This window comes from Dama dama, chromosome 19, assembly GCF_033118175.1.
Source record: "Dama dama isolate Ldn47 chromosome 19, ASM3311817v1, whole genome shotgun sequence".
Classification (NCBI taxonomy): Eukaryota; Metazoa; Chordata; class Mammalia; order Artiodactyla; family Cervidae; genus Dama; species Dama dama.
The window spans coordinates 72,869,274-72,887,137 of record NC_083699.1 but is presented as its reverse complement, the minus strand read 5'-3'; the positions used below and the strand labels follow the sequence as shown (position 1 = coordinate 72,887,137).

Genomic DNA, 17,864 nt, shown 5'->3' with positions numbered 1-17,864 from the left:
CCAGGCGAGGGCTCAGGGGTGCCTGGGTGAGGGGCTGAGGTGTGTCCAGGCGAGGGCTCAGGGGTGCCTGGGGTGGGGTGCTGAGGTGTGTCCAGGCGAGGGCTCAGGGTTGCCTGGGTGAGGGGCTGAGGTGTGTCCAGGCGAGGGTTCAGGGGTGCCTGGGGGAAGGTCAGGTGTGTGTGGCCTGCTGTACCTTTCCTGTGCCTCCTGGACACCAGCAGGTGAGGGGTGTCTGCTGGTAGAGCCTGCCCTGAAGCCGTGCAAGAAGTCCTGTCACCAGCCCCAACCAGGAGGCATCTGGTTTCCATTCGCTTCCATACATCCCATTCCCTCAGCCTGGCCTCCTTGTTGATGGCCTCAGGAGGCACATATGCTCTTTGGAGGGCAGAGTTTGGCGGGGTTTCTGTTCTCTTGATTGATGCTTAGCTTCAGGAAGAGAATCCCATCTTCCCATCTAGAGGGGCCTCAGGCCCAGATGCCCGCCCCCGGGACATCCTCTGGGCCTGCATGCGCGCTCCTGCAGCAGAAGTCTCTTCCCTCTGGGAGGAGTCCAGGCCCTGGTTCTTTCACCCAAGCCAGTCGCCCAGGGTGGGATGCCTAGATGGGAGTTCCTTGTCTCCACAGAGGGGGCTCCTGCTCTCCCCAAATCCACACCTAGACATCATCGGCCTTGACCCTGGGGTCCATGGCCAGAATCAGGTACATGAGCCAAAGACAGAAGGATTTCTGGAAGTATTCGTTGTAAGTGATGCCTTTGAATTTTCCACTCTCACCTCCCTCTCTTGGTTGGAAAGGACCACGATTGTCTGGGTTTCTCTGAAGGCTGGTGACAGTGTCCTGAGAGTTAGTTGGCCGTGTCATCGCCTCCCTGAACAAGGGCCAACTTAATCACAGAGATAACCAGCAGGCAGGAGGGACATGACTATTTACCTCAGGCTGGCCTCTCCACTTGGTTGAGGTTGAACTGTGCCTGCCTTTGAGGACGGGGCGGGGTGGCGGGGGTCACAGGGGCAGGTATGGAGGATGGGAGGCAATCAGAGCATTGGCTTGGCTCCTTGCCTGCACACCTGACTCTCGACCTTCTACACAGTCAAGGAGACGCAGCCCCGATAGTTCAAATGTCTGCGTTCCACAAGGTCAACGCTGAGTGATCAGTGCGTCAGCAGGGATCAGCTGGAGCGGATCTGGGGGTCCAGACGAGAGATGGGAGGAGCTTGGTGAGGCCCCTCCTCACCAGGTGCAAAAACAAAGACATGTTTGGCATCTGGTCCCATCACCTCATGGCAAACAGATGCGGAAACAATGCAAAGAGTGGCAGATTTTTATTTTCCTGGGCTCCAAAATCACTGTGGACAGTGACTGCAGCCATGAAATTAAAATGCTTGCTCCTTGAAGAAAAGCTATGATAAAGCTAGACCGCATGTTAAAAACCAGAGATGTTACTTTGCCGACAAAGGTCTGTATAATCAAAGTTACTGTTTTTCCAATAGTCATGTATGGATGTAATTTGGACCATAAAGAAGGCTGAGTGCCAAAGAATTGATGCTTTTCAACTGTGGTGTTGGAGGTTTTTCAGAGTCCCTTGGACAGCAAGGTGATCAAACCAGTAAGTCCTAAAGGAAATCAACCCTGAATATTCACTGCAAGGACTGATGCTGAAGCTGAAACTCCAATACTTTGACCACTTGTTATGAAGAGTCGACTCACTGGAAAAGACCCTGATGCTGGGAAAAATTGAGGGTAGGAGAGGGTTACACAAGATGAGATGGTTGGTGGCATCAACTCAATGGACATGAGTTTGAGTAAACTCCAGGAGATAGTGAAACAGGGAAGCCCGGGGTGCTGCAGCCCACGGGATCACACAATCAGACACAACTCAGCGACTGAACAAAAACCCCCAGGAGAGAGGGCACCAGTTAAAGAGGGCATGGGTCATCTGCCACCTGCTCCTCCCACCCTCTGACCAGACACCTCTGGGATGTGTGTCCCGGGGGACCTAGCCTGGCCTGGCCTGTGAAGGGGGGTCCTCCTGTCTCCGCACAGCAGCCCAAGCTGTCTCCACCGTGCGAGGCTTTGCTGATGGCCTCAGGGCTCCGTGACCTCAGGGCTCCCACCACTTGGCACCTAGATGACAGCAGTTCTCAAGATGTCTGCAACCAGACTCTTTACCAACACGTCTGCGGCCACGAGCAAAGGACAGAGGGACTGGCGGTGTGGGCACTGCCTCCATCACGCTCACACCCACAAACACAGTGATGACAGAGCAGCTTGCCTTCCTCAAAGAGAAGGTGACGACCAAGTCCAAATGCTTGGTCCAGCTCTTGGCCAAAAGAGTACTCGGGCGGAAGAAGCACCGCTTTTAGAAAATGTATTTTATTAACATTTGATATACAAATGGAGAAAGAATAAATATCTTGTCACTTCACCCTGCACGACCGAGAGTGACCTAGGACCTAGGACTCACCTAGGACCCTGAAGGAGACGCAGGAAGGTCAGGGCTCTGGATACCCCACCCCCAAACTCCACATGGCTCCCCACACCCACATCAGCAGTCACCCCACGTGTTGGGGAAGTTGGGCACCTGGTCTGGGGCTGGAGTGACCCTGCTCCTCTAGCCTGCTCTCTTTGCCCTCAAGGCAGGGGGGCGGGGGCACAGAGGCTTCAAGGACGAGCATCCGGCTGTTCAGCATGTTGCTGTGGCCATTGGACCACACTGGCTGGAAGGACCCTGCAGACAACCACGGAAGGGCTTCCCCCGCCCCCCAACACAAGCACAGAGCACCAGCCGTCCTGAACACTGTTCTGGTGCTCTGATTCAGGCGGAGGTGAGGGGTGGGGATCACAGCCCCACAAGCCTCAGCCCAGCCCTGGTGAGGTGAGGTCCGCCTGCCGTCCAGCTGGCACAGGGTTCTGTGGGGAGGAGCGCAGGGCCAAGGGCACTGCTCTGGGGCACAGGCAGGGTCAGCATCGCGTCCACTGGCCCAGGGCTGGAGCAGCCCAGGTACCAGGCCTGCCAACACTGCTGGAAACCCCGCAGGCCAAGGTCAGTAAGGGTAAGCCGGAACCTCCGCGGCATCACTGGGGGCCTTGCTGCCTGCAGACGCCTGCCTCCGGATGGATCCCAAGTGAAAGCAACCCAAGTCCTGGGGACGCAGAGGCACCGGCTCACAAAGACACCCTGGCCGAGGATGCACACAGTGCAGCTCTGCGGGGTCCCCAGCCTGAGATCCGGGAGGGGACACGTGTCCTCGGGCAGCCGCGGGGGCTCAGTACGCAATCCTCCAGTGAGTGGGCTGCTCACACGCCTTCTCCTCATCCCCGCAGAACCGGTTGTATGTTGTCTTGGGGTCCAAGCCCAGGATCTCCCTCTCCTCGTGAATTCGAAAGGAGAACGTGGAGACCGATGTGCCAATAAAAAACCTGCCGAGGAACAGGTTGTCACCAGGGCTGCAGCGCAATCCCCCCATCCACCACCCACCCAGACACCTGCCCGGGCCCTCGCCCCAGTCCCCTCAGCCGGGGTTCCCTGCAGCTGGTCACCAGCAAGCGGCCTGGGCTCAGGACTCAGGGGTGGGCGAGCAGACCAGCCCGTCTGCACATGAGGACCCAGCTGGGAACACGGGCCATACGTGAGCAGGGCGCTCACCGGGCGTGCGCGCAGATCCACTGGTCCACGATGGCCACGCCCCCGTCCTTGTAGAGCTCCAGTTCCTCCCACGTGGGCTCGAACCGCACCATCTCAGGAAGCAGCCTCCGCAACTCCTCCAGCTCTGTGGGCGCGAGGGGGCCGGTGAGCAGGGGCCGCGGGGGGTTCGCACAGCCTAGAGGGGTGTCGCACAGGCATGCACATACCCACAACTCTGCAGGGTGCAGGGGGCTCACGCATGCACACGTGCCCCCGACTCTCAGACTGCAAGAGACTAGCACACGCATATACACATGCCCACGACTCACACAGGCCAAGAGGGACTCACACACACACGCACACGTGCCCACAGCAGGACCGCGGGGTGGGGGACGAGGACAGAAACACAACCCCACTATTAACCCAAGGAGGAACAGATGGACAGGAGCCAAATACCCTTCCTGATGGCGTCTGTGGCCACGAACACCTTGTCCAGCTGGTGGGCCTTCATGAGGCTGCGGATCTTCCGCACGGCCCCGTCCAGGCTGGGCACATCCTCCCGGTGCCCCCAGATGAAGTCTTTCCTCCTCAGGTGGACGCCCAGGTATGGGCCCCCCAGCGAGGAGCCCAGCTTGACCTGGCCAAAAGGGACCAAACTGGCTGAGCTGGTGACAAGCAGGTGGGATTCAGGGCCTGACGGGGTCTGTCCCTGGACTGATCACCAATGTCCTCAGGTTTACGCTAGGACAGGGCTCCCTGCTGACGAGCAACAGCTCGGGTAACTGGGGTGCAGGGCCAGGAGCCCTGTGATGGGCAAGCATGCCCCCTTCAGACCCTTCCTAACGTTTAAGGGCTTAGTTGTGAGGCATCTCAAGAGGGAAATGCACCCCACTCTCAAAGATTATGGGGGCGAGGGGGGTACCTTCATCCGGGTCCAGTCCTCCTCGAAGGGGATTCCATCAGCCACGTCCGTGGAGTTGAGGTACCTGCTCCTGAACTCATCCCCCACCGCCCGCAGGTGCCTGGCGAACACCATGCTGCGCCGGGTCTGCAGGAAGACAGGCCGTGAGCCCGGCACCAACCCTCCTTGCCCGCCACTCCCTCTTGTCCCCAGAACCCCCTCATCCATCCGGAGTCCAACCTGAGGACAACGAGCGAGCTAGGGCCTCAGGCAGGTTGGCCACTGGCCCACGGGCAGTGCAGCGGATTCAAGGTGGAGCCCACCATTCGGACGGTCAGGAGCGTCCAGGGGGCGTGACCACATCGGCCTGGTACGCTCCGATGGGCTGTGCAGGCTGACGCTGCAGCTCTCTCTCCTCCCAAGTGTCCCCGTGGCCTGGGGCCCAGCTCTGGCTAAGTGAATGTGACTGGCAGGGTCAGGAAAGTGCTGAAGGGTCACCACCCTGAAGGGCTGAGAGGCACAGAACCCGTGTCCACATGATGACAATGGCCCTTCTGTGATTCTGAACCCACCCATCAGGAGGTGCCCGAGTCCAAGGAGCAGGGCTCTCACTTGGAGGCCTCTGCCCTGCCCAGCCCCCACTTCTATTTCACATCAACAACAGACAAATGTCCCTGCTAAGGGTCAGTTTTGGTACCTGTGGGAGGGTGGGAGCTGTCCCCGCAACCCACCCACCCACCCTGATGTTTCTGGCCGAGCCCCGGACAGGCTAGGCGTGCCGACGTCACCTGGGTCTCCACCTCGTAGCTGAGGGCTCTTCTCAGGGAACGTCTCATGCTTTTGCGCTGGGCCTCCATGGGCAGGACTGCACCTCATTTCCAAACCAGACACCTGATGACTAGGCGTCTCCACCCCAGAAGGACGGGAGAAGGCCTCGGCCTACCTCCAGCACCATCTGTCCACCACAGCCAGCACCTCCCCGTCAAAGCAGAGCCCAGCTCCCCTGTCCAGGACTCGAGCAGACAGCGCCCACCTCCCATGGCTGAGCACATGGGGCCAGAGCTCTCGTCCAGGCTCCCAGCGCCAGCAGCAGGGACAGCCAGCGCAGGAGGAGGGCCTGGGACGCCCCAGCCCTCTCCCAGGAGCACCTCCGTGGGCAGGTGGGAAGCACTCGCTGGCGGGCCCACCCCCAGATACTCGGCCTCACTGTGTTAGGCAGCAGGTAGACACAGGAGCTGCTGTGTGTGTGTGCATGTGTGTGTGTGTTGGGGAGTTGGGGGAGAGGGATATGTTTCCCAAACTACACGCATTCACAGAGACGCCCGAGGCAACACTCACGTCCCAGTACTCCTTCCCACCGTAGTGGTCGTGGAGGAGGTTCTCAGCTCGGTCCAACATCACAGACCTATTTTTAAACAATAGAAAAAGGTCTTTATGCCCATGTGTTCCACTGACCACCGTCATGTGGGAGGGCCCTGGGCCAGGGAACAGTCCAGGACAAAACCTGAGCAGGTCCAAACCCTGTAGGGTCAGCTGGGTGCATGAGGGCAAGTCTCTACTGACCCTCTCAAAGGCAGCCGCCTGCAGATGGCTTCTGCTTCCTCAGTGGCTCTAAACATTCACAGACTCTCTCCTGCCCTTGCCACTGAACTACCTCAGCAGCCAAGCTCACTTGTGACTATCAATGCAAAAAAAACAAATACACAAAACAAATAAAACTAGCCAACAGAATCCAGCAACACACTAAAAGAAAAACACAAATGACAAATAGAGTTCATACCAGGAATGCAAAGCTGGTTCAACGTTAGAACAGCTATGGCTTAACTCGCACTTCTGGGGAAAGGGCAAAGCCAAACCACCACGGCTACCCCAAAGGAGTGCGTGCGTGCTTACTCCTGCTTCTAAGGATCACCTTAACGAAAGAGAATCCTTGTCGTGTGTGTCTTTCTCCGGCCAAAAGCCAGGCCTTTTTCGGGAAGCGTCAACTTGATCCTTCAAAGTGTGGGGCAGAAGAGGCTGCCCACCTGAGCTCATCAAGCAACTTGAAGAATCCTAACACACAGAGAGGACCCTCCAGAGCAGGCCACATCCACTCCAGCTGGCCCCTGGGCAGGACAACCCTGGAGAGGGTGGCTCCCAGATGCCTGGGTGGGGGACACGGGTGGGGTAATCAGAGGCTCCATTTTTAAGCCAAAACAGATCCTCAGGGGCTCAGAGTTAATTGTGCAGACTGAAACTATAAAAAGTAGAACAAGAAAGAATTTTTAAGAATACTGAAATGGTAAAGATTATTAAACATCTACTTCTGGTTTACTGACCATGCTAAAGCCTTTGACTGTGTGGATCACAACAAACTGTGGAGAATTCTTCAAGAGATGGGAATACCAGACCACCTTATCTGCCTCCTGAGAAATCTGCGTACAGGTCCAGAAGCAACAGTTAGAACTGGACATGGAACAACAGACTGGTTCCAAATCAGGAAAGGAGTACATCAAGGCTGTATATTGTCACCTACTTATTTAACTTATACGCAGAGTACATCATGAGAAATGCCAGGCTGGATGAAGCACAAGCTGGAATTAAGATTGCCGGGAGAAATATCAATAACTTCAGATATGCAGATAACACCACCCTTATGGCATAAAGCCAAGAAGAACTAAAGAGCCTCTTGATGAAAGTGAAAGAGAAGAGTGAAAAAGTTGGCTTGAAACTCAACATTCAGAAAACTAAGATCATGGCATCCGGTCCCATCACTTCATGGCAAATAGATGGGGAAACAACAGAAACAGAGAGAGACTATTTTTGGGGGGCTCCAAAATCACTGCAGATGGTGACTGCAGCCATGAAATTAAAAGATGCTTGCTCTTTGGAAGAAAAGCTATGACCAACCTAGACAGCATATTAAAAAGCAGAGACATCACTTCACCGACAAAGGTCCATCTGGTCAAAGCTATGGTTTTTCCAGTCGTCATGTACGGATGTGAGAGTTGGACTATGAAGAAAGCTGAGCGTCAAAAAACTGATGTATAGTGTTGGAAGTATAATGCTGGAGAAGATTCTTGAAAGTCCCTTGGACTGAAAAGAGATCCAACCAGTCCATCCTAAAGATCAGTCTGGGTGTTCATTGGAAGGACTGATGCTAATGCTGAAACTCCAATACTTTGGCCACCTGATGCAAAGAACTGACTCACTGGAAAAGACCCTGATGCTGGGAAAGATTGAAGGCGGGAGCAGAAGGGAACAACAGAGGATGAGATGGTTGGATGGCATCACCAACTCAATGGATGTGAGTTTGAGTAAGCTCCAGGAGTTAGTGATGGACAGGGAAGACTGGCGTGCTGCAGTCCACGGAGTAGCAAAGAGTTGGACATGACGGAGTAAATGAACTGATCTGAAAGATTATTCAAAAAAAAAAAAAAAAACCACATAGAAAGCTTTAAAGAATAAATAGGATAACAACTCCGAATATATAAAAGTTTAAAACTTCTGCAGAGAAACAAATTGGCAAAATATGTAAATAGATGCTTCAAAGAAAATCATTTCAAAAGAGCTTTTCAACATGGTTTTACTCTGAAATCAAAGAAACACAAATGAACATAGCAGAGGTCCATCCTCACTCGTCCGCTCCAAAGCCCAAAGCGCCCTGCCCGGGGCTGCGTGGGGACCATGGCTCGGTGGCCCCCACTCGGAAAGCAAGACCCAGCTTCTGTTCTGGGCGAAAGCCTGTGTCCTCACTCCCCCATAACTGTGCAAACACAGTTCCTGTTTGTGATGGCAAAACCTGGGACCAGTCAAAGGCCACCAACTCAGGCAGTTTCCGTGAACCCTCTTTCTCTGTGCGGAGACAGGTGCAGAGGAACATGGCAACCTCTGCAGTGACCTCATGGGTCTCACCTCACAGAGCCTCCCAAGGGGTACCAGCAAGTGGGAGACAGACAGGACACTCCGCAGAGAACACGCCTGTGGTGTGAGTACATGTGTGCTTTACAGGGAGATGGGCGTGAGCGCCGGGTGCAAGAAGAAGAGTTCTGGAAAGATGAGAGGATATGGACCCAGTGGTGGTCTGGGGTCCCTGTGAGAACAGTTTCTGAAGACTCCGTTTTACGACAAGACACAGCACAGCCTGCAGACGCGTGTATCCCACCCCGCCAATGGCCACGTGGGGTTCTGAAGCAGCTCTAGGCGCCTGGAGAGCATGCTTCAACCCTGCCCTGGCCCCGGGACCCCCACGGGCAGATGGCCATGCCTCTCTAACTTCCCGCCCCGGGATGGCTGGACTTATCTTCGGCTTTTCTCACTTGCTGTTTGCTCCTCGTGATCACCTTTGCTGGAGGCAGCAGTGCTTTTTGATTTTCACGGCTCAGTTGTGCTTCAATTCTGAACCTGCACAACCTAGCTTTTCCAATGATCGACTGCTGAGGGGTATAAGGGCTCCCTGGTCTGGGGCTCACAGGAATATTCCGGAACACGCGTGGGATGCTCCTGCAGGCACTTAGGGTCACAAGCCTGCCCCCCTCTGCCTGACGTCCCCTGCACCCCCAGGGGTCTCCACCTCCTTCTGCCCCTGGGGCCCTTTTTCCAAGACGCAGTGGGCTGTGTCTCTCCTCGGGTCTAAGGGCAGTGTGTCCCCCCTGAGCACAAACAGGGTGTACCTGATACCCCCGACAATGTACACAATTGTGTCTTTTGCTGCATCTGCTCCAAGGCTGCCTGCCCTGTACTCAGGGGCCTTCAGGAGCTCTGTCTGCATCTGGGTCCTACAGGACAGGCTGCAAGTACCCCTCTCTGTGGTTTGTGTCCATTTGTTAACAGTATCTATTGGCAGACAAGCCTTATTAAACTTCAGGGTAACTGAACGTATCCATCCTCTCTTTGGTTAGTGCTTTTCACATCTTGAATTATCTGTGTGGTAGGGGTGCCCCCCCTTATCTGGCCTCACGTCTCAGCAACCTAACCCTAAGCCCACTCCCTCCCACCAGTGTCTCTTGAACAGAAGGAGGGATCCCTGGGCACCAGTCTCTCCTGGGCTCAGATCCCCTTACCTGCAAATGGGACAAAAAAAAAAAAGAAAAAACCTGCCCCACAACCCAAACTTCAGCCAGACCTGCTTCGGAAATGCAGTTCTAGGACTTGTATCGCAGGGTCCCAAACCTCTGGCAACCTTGTGCCTCTTCCTCTCTTGGTGGAGTTCGGACCCACCCAGCAGAGCACGTGTGCCCACCTGCATTTTGTTTACACAGGCCCAGGAGGGAGCGGCCTGGCACCCTGGCACATGGGGCAGTGCTGGGACAGGCAGACCTTCCAGGCCCCAGAGAGCAGGGAAGGGGCTCAGAGCCTGCTGCAGGCTCAGGACACTGATGGTGGCTAATGGGACGGCTGGCTTTTCTGGGTCCCCGCGTCCCCCACAACTCACACCTGCAGGGAACTCCCCGGGCATGCTGGAACCAAGCATGCACCTCCAGAGCAGCTTCCCTCACACACCAGACCCTGGGACTCACCCGAGACTCCGTGTCCCTTCCTGCTGACCCTCGGGTGCTGCCCAGGGTGTGTGTGTGTGGGGGGGTAATGTGTGTGTGGGGGGGAAGTGTGAGCGTGCCTGGTTTCCTGCTTCAAAGAAAGCCTGGGCGTGCAGACAGACTTCCGACATGAGAGGCCAGGACCAGCCGCCAGGGTGCTGTGTCTAGGCTTGAGCTGTTCCTCTGACCTCTCAGAGCCCAGCTTTGCGAAGGCCTGATTCAGGAGTGACCCCCGACCCCGTCCCGAGGGGAAGCGTTCCTCCTCCACTGTGAGCCTCCAAGACCAGCTGCAGGCCGCCCCAGCCCCCCGTTTCTCACCCCGCTCCTGTCCTGGCCCTGAGCCTGCTTCAGCCTCACCACCCCACAGCCCTCATCCCCGTCCTCTCCTCCTGCCCCCCCGCCCCCGCCTCTCCCCGCCAGCTCAGATGGGACCCCGGGGCAGGATCTGGGTGTGAATCCGACTGCACCACCCACCAGTGGTGGGACCAGAGACAACCCCCCACCACACACACCAAGGTCAGGCTCAGAGCACAGATGCCCCAAGCAGCACCCAGAAGACAGCAGGCGTGCCCGCCCCACCCGGGAGTGCTCCCGCAGGTGATCCTGGGGGGTGCTCCCTGGATCCTGACCGCCAGGCCCTCTGGGGGTGGGGGAGGGCTGAGGGCTAACCCTCCAGGGAGTGCCCCTCCCCCCTGCCACGAGCCGTGCCAGCACCATGGCACACACAAGCATACACATGTACCAGCCGGCACCCAGCGACGTCGCAGACACTCACCGTGCAGACGTATTTCTCAATAGCACAGGCGCGATGATGGAGGCCGATCCCTGGACAGACAGACAGGAAACGTTTAAACCCCTCGTCTCTTCGTAACCCCAAAACCATCCTCTGGAAAATAAGACCCACGGCACCCCGTCAGTGTGGTGTGTTCGTCCATGGGCAGGGAGTCAAGTCCAGATGCACAGCCTGACCTGGAGAAACTCGGCTGGTTCCTATGTGAAAACTTGGTTGTGATCGCAGGTAGCGATAGTATGGAAATTTTTAAAGAAACCACAAATGTCATCTCATCTGATGAGACCACTGACGCTCTTTTCAGGAACCTGGATGGTTCAATGACGGGAAAACAGGGCGGCCCCAGAGGAACCCGGCGGAAACAATGCTTTATGTGTCAGGGCCCATTTTGATGTAACTATCCTCAAAGCAACTCTGCTCTCAAGAGCTCCTAGTCACGCCAGGTCTTAGAACCACATTACTCTGGTCCTCTGCTGGGGTAGGTAGGGAAGGGGGCTGTGGAGGCTGCAGAGGGAGGAGACGACGGGCAGCACTTCCCCAGACAGCTCTTCTGACAGCAACGCAGTCTGGGGTGATGACATCTCCACGAAGAGGTTCAAACGCATTACAAATGGAAACAGATACTCCTAAACAGCCTGAGTCCTCAAATGCAGCAACAAGAGCCACCCTGGATGTGGGCCGTGCCCGTGGACCTCCCAGCGGTACCTGTAATACTCGTGCTTGTCCTGAGAGTACAGTGGCGGCTCGATGCAGGGCCGGCTGTCAATCTTCTCCTCCCAGGCCCCCTCCTTCCAGCCTTCCGCATACCCTTGCAGGACATAGACCTGGTCGATGAAGGGCCCGCCAGACTCTGGAGGAGACAGGACAGATGAGACGGGGACCACAGCCCAGGTTACGGGGACACAGAGAATCACCCCGTACAGAACAACACTGTCTTCCCAAACGGGACTGGAGAGAGCTTGTAACAACAGAGACGATGGAACAAGGACCTCGGGACGTGGGGGTCCATGGGACAGGAGGGCTGCCAGGGTGGGGACGTCTAGGCCCCGCAGCTACTCTGGGCCCCACGCTGCCCTGACCTATGACAGCACCTGGGCCCTCTTCTCTCTCCGGCTACACCCGCCTTCCCTGGGGGCAGGGCCGGTCCTCTGGCCTCTCCTCTTCTGGGCTTTTCCTCCTCTGGCTCCCTCCCCATGGTGCCTGGAGCCCAGTTCATGCTCCTTCCCCAGGCCCCTGACCAGCTGTCTCCTCCAGGGCTCTCTCTTGACCCCTGTGAGGCCATCAAACTGCAGCTCCCCAAAAAAGATGCCTTCCCAGGCCACGCCCACCACCCAGACCCCATACTCCTTCCAGCTTTCTCGTCCTGTGGCTCTGGGGCTTGCCCCAGAGCTGCATGTCCTCACCACTGACTTAAGCTCGGCCTCCACTCTCCAATACAGAGGCCAGGAGAGCAGGGGTCAGTACCCCTCTCACCCACCGCTCCCCTCACACCTAGAGCCTCCCGCCCACCACCCGGTGCTCAGTGAAGAGGTGTTCACAGGTGGAATGACGGAGCCTGGGAGTGGGCATGCCACAGCGAGAGAAACCCAGGGTCATCCACATTCATTCAGCTGGGGCACTAACGCCCAAAGCTCAGGGGCTCCTACGGCAAGGCAGGGGTGGTGACACCGGAACTGAGACGTGAACGCGCCCACGGCACAAGGCCTGAGGGTCTTCTGGGGTGGCACCCATGCCTGTCCCTCTGCAGGAGGAAACCTGAGCGGGGTCAAGGCTGCCCTCTTCACACTGTCACCCGTGGGCTCAGTCCTCACCCTGCTGCCCAGCCCAAGGGATGAGGCTGGCAGAGCAGCAGGAACCACACCTGTCTGCCATCACTGAGCCCGGCTCATGGTCGACCGCGCCCCACCAGCAAGTCAGGGGCCAGTTCCCTGGGGGCCAAGCCCCGTGCAGACCAAGACCAAGCCTGCTCCCCTGGGAGGAGCTGGGTCAAACTGGACACCCCAACCCCCCTCGGGTAGGGAGGCCGACCTCCAGCCTCGGGTCTGCCTTTCCAGCAGAAGCCACTTCAAGGCTCCAGGCCTGCAGCACCCACGGTGCTGACCTTGACGGGGAAAACGTCTTTGGGCGACAGGGCCCGGGGCGCGGCGAGAACAGAACCTGGTGAGGACATGTGGGCCTGTCCCTGGCGGGAGCAGTGACTCTCAGGCTCCCAGGCCCCCAAACAGCAGAAGTCCCACGACCGCCGCTCAGGAGCCGTGACTTGCTCTTCCAGGCGGCTCCAGGGACGTGGGGCAGAGATGACCCTATTTAAGTTCATGTCTCCTAAACAAGGTAGCAGTGTGCTCCAACTCCTTTATTCTAAGAAATCATCAGCTCTTCTCTCTTAAAAACATTACAACAGGAACCCTGAATAGGACTGAACAAGGCAGGACACGGCGTTACATGTCTCTGCCAACACATGGCCACCACCACTCATGCACTGAGCCTTCCTTCAGGTAAGAGTGGCCTGCACAGAAAGGGAGGCCTGCAGTCCAGCTGGGACGAGGCCGGCCTCCGGGCAGTGGCCTCCCCATCACAGCTCCGCTTCACCAAGGCGGCCCGGGTTTTTAGAGGCAAGGGGACACATAGTTCAGATCTATTTCCCTAAAAAACTACGAAAAGACCAAGATCACTAGTAGTGGGGAAAACAGAAGCAGGAAGCAGGGCCCCTACATTAAGGCCTGAGGGGAGACAGCCCCACTGGCCAAGGTCTCTGGCCTGGCCGGACGGTCACACCAGAACCAACGACCGCCCGGCCCCAGTTAAAGGACCACCACCCGCCTCACCTGCGATGAACTGCTCATACTCAATGACGGGGATGTTTCTGTTGAGACTTGGAAGGTCAAAGAAGTCGGACCAGGGAATCCGGACCTGGTGAATGTCGGGGCTCTGCCAGTGGTAGAGGCGGCCCCAGGGGGGCAGCACCAGCACCCACTCCTCCGTCTTCAGCAGAGTCTTCAGGAGGGAGGCGATGCGGATGTAGACATCTCTACGAAGGTTGAAGCCCTCGGGGGGATTGACATCGTACAGAAGGTACCTGGCAGGGTGGGCAGAACAACAGCGCCTCAGGGCCAGGGCTCTGCACGGAAAACCCAACCGCCCACATTGGCAGCCTGGCCCCGACACCAGGCACCATCAGTATTTCTGGTCTGTAAAGTGGAGGCAGCAGCCCACCCATTTCTATAAGACCAGTTACTTAAAGAGCCCTGGAGTAGGCACAGAAAGCATCTTACCATCTGTTTAACAATCAGCAATAATTCATAGCTAAAACCAGCAGGATCTCAATGGCTAGAATCTGAGCCCTCGTCCTATAGGGGTTCTCAGTCTTCCTGGTCTATGGACCCCTGCACATTCTCAACAATTATTACATTCTCAACAATTATTGAGGACTCCCAAAGGCTGCTATTTATGTGGGTTAAATCTATCAATAATTCCTGTATTAGGAAAAAAGCAAGAACTTATTTATGAATTTCCAGTATATTCAAGACAAAAACCATCAGAGAGAAGAGTATCAGTGTTTTTAATTTCTGCAAGTCTCTCTTCAGTCAGGTGACACCTGTATTTTCCTGTCTGCTTCTCCATTCCCTGTGTTATGATACCACAGGTCAGGTGGTCTCTGGAAACCCCCACAGTAAACTCACGAGTGTGTGCAAAAGGCAGACAGCATCCCAGTGTTTCTAGGAAAATGACCTGGCACCTTGGGGGTCTTTGAGCACCCAGAGAACTGCTGCCTTATCCACAGCGAGACTCCCCTACACAAGACCCAGAGAGGGGACTCCTGCCTCTGCTATGGCCTCACCCTCCCTTCTCTGCACCTCCGTTTGCAAAAGTGACCATGCTGGAATGCCTGGCCCGGGCCTCCAATTCCCCAAAACTGCCAGTCTACCGTCTGTACACCCTGCACCCAGCAGTCTGTTTTGGGTCAGACCCTCCCTCAGTAACAGCTGTAGGGCACAGACGCTTGTTTCTTACTCCTGAGATTTATCTATAGAACAACCAGCATCTGTTATAGGGCGGAAACTCTCCTGCAGATAAACAAGGCTGGGCTTTCTTAAGAGCCAACCCATTCGAGCATTTGATTCTGGGGCTCCTCGAACGCCAGGCAACACTCCGTATCAACTAACTGGGGCCCCCCTCCCTGCCCCCTAACGTGGACCCTAGCCTGTCCTTCCAAGGGACTCCGGGAGGCCGCGGTCGCCAGGCGACCCTGGCTCGCGTCCCCAGGCCAGGGCGCCAAGGGTGTAGGGCAGACAGAGGCCCCACTGCTCCGCACCCTGTCTCCGAGCCCCGCCTCCCGGCCCTGTGCTCCGGGTCCCGGTCCCAGCCCCGCCGATGGCGCGGGCATGCGTTTACCGTCTGCGGGACGCCGCCCCCGACAGGATGTCGGCTGCCGACTGGCCAGGCCAGAACTCGTCGCCGGAGGCCGAGGCCGACGGCCAGGAAGCCGCCCAGAGCAGCAGGAAGACGACGGCAAGCGCCGCCATGGCCCCGGGCGGCCACGCACTTCCTGTAGCCGCGCCCCACCCCCGGAAGCGCAGCGCGCCCTCGCCGAGAGCGTCTCGCGTAGCCACGGCAACGCCACGGTGCCCACCTAGCGCATGCGTCTTGCGTGAGCCCGAGTCCGGACATTCCTTCAAACTTGCAGAGCCGCGGGGGCTGGGGCGGGGCCGGGAGGCAGGACTAATGGGCGGGAGGCCGGGGCCGATCCCTGGGCGGGGCCGCGCTGAGGTCCTCCCGGTAGTTCGTGCGGGGCGGAGATTAGGGCGAGGTCGGGGGGCGGGGCCGTGAAGGGGGCGGGGCCTCGCAGGACTGCTTGGCTCTGCTGCCTCCAGGGGCTCCGGACGCGAAACCGGTCAGCGTGCCTTCTGCGAGAGGGCTAGCCTTAGGCAAGCCCCAGGCCTGTACAGCTGTCCAGGTTGGGTACCTGACCCACAAATCCGCCAGGTCCGCTGCGGGTCTTGAATTCGCGTTGCTGGGCAGTTTCCCAGATGACAGGATTTCTCCCAAGATGGGAGGTGCGGCAGGAGGCAGGTGGGGCGGGGGTGCCAGATGCTGGGCTGGGTGTGATCTCACTGGAGAACGACAGTTCGAGGGAGCAGAGCGGCCAGCGGGCCTCGGACATTTGGGGTATGGTGCGTATGGTGCTCTGGGGTCTCCTCAGGAGCCTTCATTCCAGACCAAGAGGTCCTGCTGTTCCGCGCTCTATTGAGCTGGCTTCCTGCACCAGCACCAACGCTCCTGCCTCAGGAGTGCCCACTGTCCTCTTCCCGCACTGGGCACTGTCTCTATTAGAGGTACTGAGCTCTCTCAGTACTGAACTCCAGGCACTGGGCACTGTCTCTGTTAAAGGTACTGAGCTCCCACTGCAGCCACCGTGCCTGCCAGGGCTTCCCTCTGTGCTGGGCGCACTCGTGGGCTCTCTGCAGACTGGAGCCAGCTTCCACACCTGCTCCCTCGCTGCAGACCTGGCCCCAAGGCCCCTAAGGCCCCCTGGCCCGGGAAAGACCACCACACCACGGGGTCTCTGGGATGTCCACAGTCTCCAGTGTGAAATCCTCTAGCCCCTGGAGTTCCCCTCTCCAGGGACCCAAATGAAAGCTTCATTCCCGCCTCAGACAAAGCACCTCCTGACTGAAAATACCTGCTTGCAGACTTGCAGGTTCTCCCTGGGATAGTTGGCCTGCATGCAACCCCCCTGGAAAGGGAGAGCCTTTCCCTCGCCCCGGGTGCACAGAGCCCTGCAGGGTGGGGTTCCCTGCTTGGTCGTCCCGGCCAGGCGTGCTCAGTGCTGCAGCCATGTTGGGTCACGTGTGGCCAGAACAGCTGGCCCCTCTCCTCCATTGCTGCCCAGGAGTGCACCGCCCACTTTGGGAGAGCAGCAGGTATTTTTATGGGAAATATTATTTGCTCTTCTGAAAAGATTTGAATGCAAATGAACAAAAGGTACACTTTTTCTGTTGCTCTGGACTCAAACTGAAGCCATAACAGGTCTTACGGAGATCCACAAAACACCCCGCAACCAAGATCAAGCCTCCCCAGCAACGGCCACAAGACCAAGGCAGACCTCACCCTCCCGCTGGGACTTGGTGGCCAGCGTGCCAGATGGGGCACCTCTTTCCTGTCGTTGAGGTTTACTAACTGGTGTCAAATTTCTGAGGCCCTCACCTCTGAGAAAGCGCTCCTTCTCATTTCATCCCCAGCTACATTCACCCCAGCATCCTGGCCACGAGAGGGCAAGAGAGCCCTTCCCCAAGACCAGCAAAGGAGGGCGTGAAGGCAGATGGAGGAAGGGCCCACCCTGAGACTGGCTGAGCCTTCCAACCCAAAGGAAGGAGCAGGGTTCAGAGCTGGGAAACCAGGTGAGCCGGTCTGGCCCAAGTCTTCCCTGCCTGGCAAGCCCCAAGAGCTACTCCGGGCCCCATGGCCCGGCCCAGCTCCCCACAAACAGGAACTGAGGATCCAGGAGGGAGGAGGAAGGAGGGAGGCCCTTGGCCTGGATCCAGGCAGGGGTGTCCTGTGAGCCCCAGGGACACCTGTTCAAGCCAGCACTTCGATCTCCTCTCCTCTGGCCCTAGAGGGTCACTCCTAGGTGCCCTGGGTCCCAATTCTGGGGGTGGAAGGAGACACAGGAGCAACTCTGAACTGGGAGTCTCTGAGAGACAGATTCTTCAGGAAGCTGGATTCCAGGGCATGGCTCTCCCAGAGTTGGGGGGTGGTGTCCTGACCAGACCCTGGAGGGGAAGTGTGGGGCGTGAGGTCCTCTTAAAAGAGAGGGTAGATAGTGCTTTGAGGGCGACCCCCAGCTTTGTCTTGTCGTGTCCACAGCTTGGACACTTCACAAACAGCCCTCAGACCACCGGGAGGTAGCCCAGGGCTGGGAGCAGACGGGGAGAGGGAAGGGGCAGCCTCCGGGCTGCCTGGTCCGCACTGGGTGTGGAGGGTCAGCAGGAGCAAGGCAGGGTGGGGTGCCGGGGGCAGGCCGGGCAGCCAACA

At 57.5% G+C, this 17,864-nt stretch overlaps 1 protein-coding gene across 2 annotated transcripts; it reads right to left on the bottom strand.

The window, feature by feature from the left end:
• Positions 1-2,355: 2,355 nt before the first annotated feature.
• Positions 2,356-15,389, bottom strand: POFUT2 (protein O-fucosyltransferase 2). Of its 2 annotated transcripts, XM_061167440.1 has the most exons (9): positions 15,225-15,388; positions 13,658-13,908; positions 11,538-11,682; positions 10,818-10,928; positions 5,865-5,931; positions 4,548-4,673; positions 4,082-4,262; positions 3,647-3,770; positions 3,130-3,420 (listed from the first exon to the last, which is right to left on the bottom strand). In XM_061167440.1, exons 1-9 carry the CDS (start codon positions 15,353-15,355, stop codon positions 3,267-3,269), a joined length of 1,290 nt encoding a protein of 429 aa, XP_061023423.1. In that variant the 5' UTR covers positions 15,356-15,388; the 3' UTR covers positions 3,130-3,266. The 2 variants fall into 2 exon arrangements, with proteins under 2 accessions (XP_061023422.1, XP_061023423.1); XM_061167439.1 differs by lacking the exon at positions 4,082-4,262 and having other exon boundaries at positions 2,356-3,420; positions 15,225-15,389.
• Between the last annotated feature and the right edge of the window lie 2,475 nt (positions 15,390-17,864).

What these genes read in the sequence shown, in the direction of transcription:
- POFUT2 (XM_061167439.1), bottom strand. Translation starts at nt 15,355, where the DNA reads ATGGCGGCGCTTGCCGTCGTCTTCCTGCTGCTCTGGGCGGCTTCCTGG. An exon ending in TTGAGAAATACGTCTGCACG is followed by an intron (nt 5,932 to 10,817) that starts GTGAGTGTCTGC and finishes GTTTAAAAATAG; the next exon opens with GTCTGTGATGTTGGACCGAG. An exon ending in GTGGGAAGGAGTACTGGGAC is followed by an intron (nt 4,674 to 5,864) that starts GTGAGTGTTGCC and finishes GTCTTCCTGCAG; the next exon opens with ACCCGGCGCAGCATGGTGTT.